This window comes from Patella vulgata, chromosome 3 (genome assembly GCF_932274485.2).
Source record: "Patella vulgata chromosome 3, xgPatVulg1.2, whole genome shotgun sequence".
Taxonomy (NCBI): Eukaryota; Metazoa; Mollusca; class Gastropoda; family Patellidae; genus Patella; species Patella vulgata.
The window spans coordinates 48,986,527-48,997,135 of record NC_065881.2 but is presented as its reverse complement, the minus strand read 5'-3'; the positions used below and the strand labels follow the sequence as shown (position 1 = coordinate 48,997,135).

General features: G+C 33.7%; 1 protein-coding gene across 4 annotated transcripts; it reads left to right on the top strand.

Moving 5' to 3' along the window:
- Positions 1 to 308: 308 nt before the first annotated feature.
- LOC126814940 (acidic leucine-rich nuclear phosphoprotein 32 family member A) lies at positions 309 to 10,160 on the top strand. 4 transcript variants are annotated; one of them, XM_050540414.2, is made up of 8 exons: positions 309 to 485; positions 2,282 to 2,425; positions 3,189 to 3,308; positions 5,797 to 5,956; positions 6,262 to 6,312; positions 7,289 to 7,338; positions 8,422 to 8,512; positions 8,932 to 10,160. In XM_050540414.2, exons 1-8 carry the CDS (start codon positions 426 to 428, stop codon positions 9,018 to 9,020), a joined length of 765 nt encoding a protein of 254 aa, XP_050396371.1. In that variant the 5' UTR covers positions 309 to 425; the 3' UTR covers positions 9,021 to 10,160. The 4 variants fall into 4 exon arrangements, with proteins under 4 accessions (XP_050396371.1, XP_050396369.1, XP_050396370.1 ...); XM_050540412.2 differs by having other exon boundaries at positions 7,289 to 7,374; XM_050540413.2 differs by having other exon boundaries at positions 311 to 485; positions 7,286 to 7,338.
- The last annotated feature ends 449 nt before the right edge of the window (positions 10,161 to 10,609 follow it).

Below are 10,609 nucleotides of genomic sequence, written 5' to 3'. Positions count from 1 at the left end.
GATAATATTCTGTTGATTTCGATGTCATAATTTTGAAAATCAACCAAAAAACTTTAACATACATCTTTAAGGCAACATTTTAAAAGTCATACTTTAAGTTAATTTAAATTAAGTCATTCGGTTGTCTTCTTTATTAGAGAATATGAAAATTCTAATAACAAACTTTATGAAATAGTGTCAGCATTAGTGGCTACGTCATAAAATGGACCATTTTCATTGGCTGAAAGTTACGGTTAACTATTAATATTCATGGTAGTGTAGTTTCTGCGCGAGCAACGCGTCAGCCAATAATAAGACCCCTCTATAAACCATTGATACACCGCGCGCTGTGGCGGAGTAGCATTTGTCTTCGCGGCAACTAGAAGGCAGGGAGGACATTGCATGATTTTAGCATATAGCGTAGACTAAAACATAGAATAACAAAGATGTCAGTCGGAATGGAGAAGCGCATTGAATTGGAAATGCGAGGAAGAGATGCCAGCAAGGTTGTATAACATTAATTAGATCGTTACTTACTCGAAAGCAGTAGAAATCATTGTTTACAATTTTCGAGAGCTTGGCGTGTTGGACAAACGTACCGCACATGTTCTCGTCATTACAGGCTGTGTTGGCCTCATTTTGTTTAGGTTTTTCTCTACCCTGTTGTGTATCTTCCGATGTAAACCGTTGTTTGTTTTTTTTCTGAATATTGTGGTCCGATTGTTATGATTTTATGACCTCGTGTTGTTTCATGCGACTTTTTAATCGTACAATACACGACTTTTCACTAGATATCCAGATCAAATATGGCGCCATAACTCGACAGTGTACGCGAATAATTGGAAAGATTTTTATCTCCACGGCTTAGAAAAAATGTAGGATGCGATGGTTTGATATATATTTATGGATACGCTTTTCTGAAAAGTTTTTTCATGGTTCTTGCACATGACAAAGAGGTGTACATGCCTGTTTTCCTGCACACTAAAATGATAATAATGGCAATGCCATCTCTTCGACTTGACCTAAAATCGTCTTAATAAACCAGTGCGTCATTGTTAAAAAACCCGTGTGTAGACGCAAGTTAATATTTTGAATACATTTGAAAGGTTATAAACATTATATTAATATCCTAATCACACTATGTTCTGTTTCTAGTAAATTGAACAACGATTTTAAGACCACGGCCAATTTACATAACTAAGTAAGCACGGTTTGTCCTTGTTGTTGGAGAAATGGGATATATATTTTTCGGCCATGTTGGTTCGCCGTGCTGAAATCGTTCTGATATTTGCTCTTTCTTGATTTTATGCCCTGCATGACTTACATTTTAATATGTGAACCATTAGAGTTATGTGCAATGAAAGTTTGCGTTCAATATGATGGCTTTACGTCCATCAAATGTCAAATCCAATATTTTAAGGTTGACCGCATCGTGAAGTAAGGGAGATCAGTCGCGTGGTTTGCAGATATTGGGCGTAATGTGGCCGCCATTTTGTTCTCGGCTGTTCCATTATTTTCAAGGATAACCGATTGTTGTTCTCACTGGTGGTTTTATTTTGTAATGTAGATGATTTTTATAAATAATTCTCTCATCTCAGTCAAAAATTATCATGGTCATTGGAAATGAAAGTGATGATGAAATTGTTCTAACTTTGACCTAATTTCGTCTCAACGGAAGCAAGTCCAGACTATCGCCGTTCTGGTAGCCTAGTAGTAATAAGCTAAAGAAAAGCTCTAGTACTGCTTCTTCGTCATGTCCTATACTATGAATATCCCCATTCGCAGTTCATTTAGTATTGTGTGAGTTAGTTGTATTTTACGTCTGCTTCCGAGGTGATTTTGCAGACAAAAATTTAGTATTTTCATTCAGTATTTATATTGTTTGGAAATGAATTCAGGAATGATTGAAACAGTGAAATTAAGACAGTATCTGTAGGCCTATTTGAAATATTACACGTATATAGTCTGATAATAGGGTGTACCCTTTCTATGTTGTAACTGGCTGTAAATATGCAGGAATGATGATACTCCAGCACTGGGCTATGATAACATGATTACTGTGCCTAGCTGACCTGCAATGTTCAAAACAGTTTTTAAATGAGCCCATTCGATCACATGATCCAGCACCCCCATCCCGCACATAATAAAAGGAGGTTGTTAAATAAACCAAATAGTATTGCACTGTCTTGCAGAACACATACATTTACATGCCGAGGAGTGAGTTAATCATAAGTAGGCCCTATTACAGAACAGATTAAATCAATCAATATTAAGTCTTTTAATTGTTTGGTTTTCTTTTCAGATCAAAGAATTAAACCTTGATAACTGTCGGGCTTCAGAATTTGAAGGGTTAACCAGTGATTTTTGCAGTTTAGAATCCCTCAGTTTAATCAACATTGGGTTACAGTCACTTAATGGTTTCCCCAAATTACCAGCCCTCAGAAAAGTATGTTTTTTAATTTTTTTTTTTTTACACATGCAACTGTACTCTAAATATAACATTACAACACTTTTGTGTACAATAAAGATGCTTCTTGTCTAAACATGCTTAGAAATTGTGCTTGCAATTTATGGCAGAAAAATGTACATAATTATTACCTTTGTATTTCTTATACACATACTAGATGTGATACCTAACAAAAGTGTTTCTAGACCTGTAGGTGCAGAGGCCGGAACCACTTCGTAACATCGGTACATTTTCTACAAATATTGATTGATCTATATGCATGTAAACCTGAAGGTGATTTCAACAGTTGTGTGTACAACGAAGATCCTTCTTATACACATACTGAATGATCTTGGGTTAAAAACTAGATGTGATACCTTACAACAGTTTCCTAGGCCTTATCTGTAGGTGCAGAGGACGGAACCACTTCCTAACATCGGTACAGTTTCTCCAACATATTGATTGGATGCATGTAACGTTAAATCTGGAGATTTCTGGCCCTGGGTTCAACAAAGCATTCTCAGACTGAAGTTATGGATTTACTCAACTTTTAATCACTGTTTGGGAAATCTGTGATCCAGAAACACAAGACTTTGCAAATTGTTTCTTATTGATGTATTTTATACATTAATACAATTTTATACTTTTTAGTTAATAAAGACGAAAAATTTTAAGTAAATTGTGTGTGGCTATGACTCGTATGGACCTTTGCTTAATTTGCATCGTCACGACCGTGTACATGTGCTTTGTCATGTCTTTTCAGCTTGAATTAAGTGATAACAGAATTTCAACAGGTTTAAAGGCATTACAAGGCTGTCCCAAATTAGAAGCTCTCAGTCTGAGTGGAAACAAGATAAAAGATATTGATGCACTGGAACCATTAGTAAGTAATACTCATTTCAGCTTGCTCATAATTATACATTACTTTGTCATTTTTGGGGAGATGTTAATTAAATATTTTGGATTAACTGGGACTCTTTATGATAATCTAGGCTACACCATGAACATAATGAAATGATTTTAGTGTCCGTGTGAAGTTTTAAATTGAAGTTTTAGTTTAAGCATACCATTTGGGTAACCTAGTAAGTTGGTTGAGGTTGTTTGCACAAGATTATATGATATTAATATAGAACTTGTGGCTATGTTCTTAATGAAACAATTACTGATATTTTTGCTCTCCTAATGATAATTGCTTGGTTTGATGGGATAAGCATTGTCATAGACCATAAAATATATTAGCAACTTGATCCAGAATTTTATTCTGTGTTCCAGATGAACATGAACATTCATCGCTACGCAATCTGATTAAAACACAGATCCTATTTTGTTTTGTTTTTTATAGTTCAAAATTTCGATTTACTTTTCTTTACTACACTAGGATCTGGAAGAGTTGTTATATTACTGACATTTTGGTTGGAGTGAGGGATACTTCAATGAAACGGTCTGTTAATGCAACTTCTTGGAGTGTCATGCGCGGAACTGTGGGTAAACCACTAGAAATGTCAAAGCCTGACGTCATAGGGTCATAAGCTGCTCGTACGCCCCCTGGCAGTACAACTTGTCAGATCCTCTTGGAGTGTAGGCCATCGAAGGTATAAAGAGACGTAATATAGATCTGTATTTTGATCAGATTGATCGCTATGACATTTCTAGTAGCTCTAGTAAAAATTGAATTTTAATATTTTGTATGGTCAACCTTTCTTGGAAAATTAGTATGAATTAAAATTTGGTCACAATGATGATTGCTTACTCAGCTCACTTTGATTTCAAATATGAAACTAAACATTGCTTTTCACTGAGTGACCAAAAGCCTATTATTCACATTTACCTGTTCTTTGAGATCGTGGCTTTCTACAAAATATGTTTTTTTATACGCCCACATAGAAATGCAGACATACCTTTCCGTCCGTCGTCCACAATTTCTTGTGAACTGTCTAACGCCAAAAGTTATCATCTGATTGGTTTAACATTGATGTTTATATTAGTAAGATGAAGAATCCAATTTAATTTCAATAAATTCCATTACCAGTAGTTACTTCAAGGGCTACGGGCCTCGTTTCACTTTGTTGCACCTTGTTAATGCTCGAACATCAAAACTTATCTGTTTATCTGTTTGAATTTTATATGTGTCATTTAAATTAGTAAAAAGAATCCTATTGAATTTCATCAATTTCCATTTATGTCTAAAATTATGACCCTTGTGAAATTTATATGCATTATTTAAATTAGTGGAATTTCAGCAATTTCTGTTAATTACGTTTAGAATTATGGCCCTTGTTTGTTTCACTTTGTTCAACCTTGTCAATGCTCGACCGACAATGTTATCATTCGATTTCAATCTGTATAAAATTTATAAGCATCATTTAGATTAGTGAAACAAAGAAGTCTATTTAATTTCCAACAATTACTTCTACATTTATGGCTCTTATTTTACTTTGTGAACCATGTGAATGTTTGAATGACAAAAGTTATCGGCCGATCTGTATAGAATTTATATGCTTTATTTAAATTAATAAAACGAAAAAGCCTTAAAATTTCAGCAATTTCTGTAAATTACTTCCAGCATTAGAGGCTAAAGTTAATATCCGATTGATTTTAAATTTATACAGAGTGTTTAAGGTCATGAGACGAATAAGTCTATTAATTTTCAGCTATTTCTGAGAAACACTTCACGTGTAATGAAGCGCTATATAAATCGAACAATAATAATAATAATAATTACTGCCAGAGTTATGGCCCTTGATCACTTCCAAATATCTTGTGGATGCTCTAGAGGCTATAGATAATATCAAATTGACTTTAAATTTATACAGTGTTTAAGGTCATGAGACGAAGAAGCCTGTTGATTTTCAGCCCTTGATCACTTTAAAAAATCTTGTGACGCTCTACAGACAAAAGTTATCATCCAATTGACTTTAGATTAATACAGAGTTTAAGGTCTTGAATAGCTAAATCCATGATATTAAATGTTTCGTATACTAAACTTTAGCATGGGGCAGAACTTTATAAAAGCCTAACAAATTCTAATGATTTTCTGATAATTACTTAATGAGTTGTTACTCTTAATCAGATTTTAATGTATTATAAATGTTTCATTACCGAAAAAAGTAAAAATATGCGACAGCTCTTGCTGACTGCCCGGACGATTTAGCTGCTGTGGATGTATGTTTCGTTGCCTTGCAACCTATCTTTTCAGTTTGTAGAACCTTGTGAACCCTCAATCAATGAAAATTATAATCAGATCTGTATGAAATTGTCTTGTAAATGCCCCCAATTACCTACAAAAGAATAAGCTGTGGGCTTTTGTTTTGTTTCCTGGCAACCTACCTTTGATTGGTTGTATCTCTTATTGAAAACTTTTCTAATTTCAGAAAGAATTAAAAAATTTAAAGAGTCTTGATCTGTTCAACTGTGAAGTGACAAATGTTGATGATTATCGTGAACAAGTATTTAAAATCCTTTCCCAAATCACATATTTAGATGGTTTTGATGTAGATGATAAAGAATGTGAAGATTATGATGAGGAAGATGGTGAGTTTTTGTTTTATTTGATTCAAATATCATTTATTCATTATAGCAGGAATGATGATACCTCAGCACTGGGCTATGAAAATTAATGATTACTGTGCCTAGCTGACCTGCATAGACCTATATCATAAATATTCTTAGGGTATTAAATTTAGATCATTGATATTGAAAGTTCAAAAGAAAAGTAATTTTCACTTGTAAAAAAGAAATCAAATCATATAAGCATTGATCCATTTCATATGTAATTAACCCCTCTGGATGAGGCCCTGACTTTGAAGATAGTACAAAGGTAATGGTTTGTTTTGTAGTTGAAGAAGTTGATGGTGAGGGAGATGATGATGATGAGGAAGACGAAGATGGTATGTATATATTTAGTGATAACTTTCTATTGTCACATTGATGAATGCTTGAATTACCCAAGTCTCTGATTCTCCTCAAGTTCTTTGAGGAATTTAAGATGGATGCAAATTTCTGAGTGACAATATTAAAGATTAATTATATACAGTTAATCAAGCCATAGATAAACTCTTAAAAGACCAGTAGTTCTTTCAGTGTTTTTTGGTGACTAAACCACAACCCTACCCCCTGTGATCTTTCATGAAAAATACTTTCTGCAAATAACCTAATTAAAGTTGTTTTTTTCTACATATATACATTATTTGACCAAACTTTCTTCCAGTTTATAAAAGAAATCAATGAGAGGCATACATATGAATGTATTGTCACATTGATGAATGCTTGAATTACCCAAGTCGCTGATCTTCCCCAAGTTCTTTGAGGAACTTAAGATGGATACTAATTTCTGAGTGACAATATTTAACATTAATAATATATGATCATTCAATAGTACCATAGAGTATCGCTAGAAGAACCAGTACCTTTACAGTGTTATTCAACCTGGATATTAAACCGCCCCTTCCCCTATCTGTCTTTTGTACACCCTAACGCTTATCCCCTTGGAAAAACTCTATAGGCGATGGCATAATAAATCTTGCTATGTTTTCTAAGCAAAGGATTGTGAGACAAAGGATTTTGTAAACACCCAATTTGATCAACCCCTAATGTAACTGCATAGTCAAATCATGGATTGTTAATTTAAAACCTGGTGAATATTTTGTTTCTCTATCATTTTTATCCACTTACCTTAAGATATTTATGTATTTAAATTGATATGTTATGTCACAGTGATGATTACCATAACCCAAGTCGCTGATTGACTTTATTGATGATAATAAGCTCTGAGTGACATCAGCTTATTTTATTCCATTATTAGACAGATTATTGACTGTAATAGTGGGGAATTTTTTGGTAATTATTATGTATTTCTTTCAGAAGATGAAGATGGTGATGATGATGAAGTTGATGAGGAAGATGATGATGAAGAGGTCGGTCTTGACTACTTGACAAAGGACAATATTGATGTTAGTCATATATTGATTAACGCATAACTGGGTCTTTACCCTTAGATTATAGATCTGATGAACATATGTTCATAAATCATTGAATTTGATTCAACCATATTGTCACTGCTTTATAGATTTCCTCAAATGAATAAGCACCACCCCAGTTTTAAATGTCATCTGGTTGAGCTTATGACTGGGAGAGTGTAATTGCCACAAAACCTGACATATTGTTTTGTAGGAAAATATTAGTATTTTTATACACCCACATGGAAATGTGGTCGTATATTGCCGTTGGTCCGTCCGTCCATCGTCCACAATTTCTTGTGAACACTCTACAGACTACATTTATCAACCGATTGTTTAGAAATTGATATATGTTGTTTGCATTAGTGAGATTTCTGTTAATTACATATAGAGTTATGGCCCTTGTTTCACTTTGTTGAATATTGTGAACGCTCTAATGACAACAGTTATCATCCGATCTGTTTGAAATTGATATGCATCATTTAAATTAGTGAAATGAAGTTGCTTTAACGACAAAAGTTATTATCCGATCTGTATGAAATTTATATGTATCATTTAAATTAGTAAAACGAACAAGCCTATTGAGTTTCAGTTATCACCTAAATTAGTGAAATGAAGACAAACAAGCCTATTGAATGTCAGCTATTTCCATCAATTACGTCTAGAGTTATGGCCCTTGATTTACTTTGTTGAACTTTGTGAACTTTCGAACAACAAAAGTTATCATCCGATCCGTATGAAATTCATATGCATTATTTGAATTATTAAATCGAAAAAAGCCTGTCGAATTTGAACAATTTCTGTGGATTGCTTCCAGAGTTATGGCCCTTGTTTTAGATTTTAGAACCTTCAAACAACGGAAATTATAATGTCATCTGTATGAAATTGTCTATTAAATTCCCCTAATTACCTACAAAAGAATAAATATGTGACAACCCTTGTCGACTGCTCGGACGATTTAGCTGCTGTGGGCGTATGTTTTGTTGCCTGGCAACCTATCTTATAAAAATGGTTAGCAAGAATGTTTAAATTGTGTTTTAGGATGATGAGGAAGATGAAGAAGACTTTGAACCAGGTAGTGGAGGTTTAGATGATGAGGATGAAGATGGTGAGGTTGAGGCAGAAGATGGAGGTAAAAGAACCAGAATTATTTTTTATTTTATATTTATAAATTTTGAACTATATAGTGGAAGTAAAAGTTAAGTTGCAATGGGGAATTTATACTTTTCAAATTAGGAAATTTACATCAGAATTTTGTGTGGTTGGCAATACATCTTTTCCCCCATAACCATGGTGTAATTTGTGAAGACGATGATGTGGCCATTGTCTTTATCCTGTGAGGTACATGATCAGTTTTATAATAGTGTAGCCATGACTTAATGTGATAACCAGACATAAGTTGCCCGGAGCTCAAGAAACTTTGTTGCATTCATCGGGTCATATTTTGATAGCTTTCTTTGAAAAGGCATATTAAAGGCTATAAGATTGAACTTACCTGAAGTCTTATTTTTTTTTCCTAGAGAGAAACTATTAAACATTTTTTTATTGTAGAAGATGATGACGATGAAGATGATGAAGATGGTGAACCTGAAGTTCGTGGACAGAAACGAAAACTGGAAGAAGAGGATGGAGAAGCGTAACCATTGCCCAAGGCAGAATTTTAACTATATGTAAAAAAAAGACTTGTATTATTAAGTGTGTGGGTTCTTCTGGGGCTATAAGAACCAAACTGGACCAAGTGTGTGAACATTGGTGCTTGAGTGGCCATGCTACATTTACTACCATCTGAATTCTCAGTTCTAGACTGTATAAGTTTGATCCAGTGAATTTCCATCAAATGTGTACCGGCAACTGTTATATTTTGTTAATTTTTTTTTTTTTGTTTATTGCTGGAGTCCCTCTTCGTGGTTGAGAATCCATTAAACTCAATTTATTTGTGCTTATAATTTTAGAAAATATGCCAGTTGATTTGTACAGTGTTTTTTGTAGAAATGTGTGTATATATATATATACGTATATATATATAACGTCTCTAATGTTTGCCTTATGTATGCAGACTATTGTTTATAGACTTCAGTTGTTTATTTTTTTTAGGGTTTAAATAACTATCCGAGAATGAAGCATGGCTACTTGTTATCACATCCACGTTAATTTGGTCCCTGTCCAATCATAGCTGCCTGTATCGAAAACCGATTTTTGGGGGAGCTGTTCCAAACGCTGGTATTACTATTACGTTGTACATAATTTTTCTGTTGAAAAGATTTAACATTAGCCTACATATTGGAAACATCTTGACTTGTTTCACTCCATAAGATCGTTTTCCTCTCTCAAACCTTTGTGTATGTACACCTCTCATTATAAATTGAGCTAGATTGTCAATTAGTGAGTATCTTAGATACAAGACATAATTTTAACTAGTTTTAATTTGATCCGTTTCCAAAACTCCTTTGTTATTAAATTGAAATTGTTAACTACTGTTCTGTCAACAAATTAAAAGTATGCATCATGATTGATCATCATTTTCATTAATACATTATCTTTATTGGACATGGCACAAATCCTCTAATCACCACATCGTCATTCACATCATTTCATATCATTTGTACAGGATTTTTCACGAGGCTTGTTGATCCATATTGCTGAAATATTGAGAATCACCGAAGTTGTATAGGCTATATCATTTCTTGGACATGGATTTGTGCCACAGTCCTCATTGTTAAATGTGTATTGATCAATCTTTGTATGTGCTTGTTGCAATAAATTTTTATAGAAACACTGTATATATATATATATATATAGCTTTGATGAATTTATTGGATTAATGAGTAAAGAACCGTGAGCAAGCTTAAAGATAATTTTTTTGTCCCCTATCTTTCAGGCTAGAATGTTAAAGCTTGGCGTAGGTGAATGTCTTTACTGAGGTTTTAATTAACATCTTCTGCTATGGCTAAGCAGAGATAAGCAATTTGATTGGTCGATGCTTTGGGGGGAAACGATAAATTGGATTTGATCATTTTCTGATTAGTCTATGAATTGTAACCCTGAACTTCAATTCTAATTTGGAAAGTAATTACATCAAAAGATCCTTAGCCTTTTCTGCTTAGGCTATGCAGAGATAAATGATTTGATTGGTTGAGGATTTGTAATACAACCTTGATTCTGATTTAGGTAGTAATTACATCTAAAGCCCAGAGCCTTTCTGCTTAGGCCAAGTAGAGTGATGAGTACT

Excerpts from the sequence above, each read along its gene's own strand:
- LOC126814940 (XM_050540411.2), top strand. The coding sequence starts at position 426 with ATGTCAGTCGGAATGGAGAAGCGCATTGAATTGGAAATGCGAGGAAGA. Across the intron at positions 3,309-5,796 it reads TTGATGCACTGGAACCATTA|AAAGAATTAAAAAATTTAAA; the intron begins GTAAGTAATACT and ends TTCTAATTTCAG. Across the intron at positions 5,957-6,261 it reads AGATTATGATGAGGAAGATG|TTGAAGAAGTTGATGGTGAG; the intron begins GTGAGTTTTTGT and ends TTTGTTTTGTAG.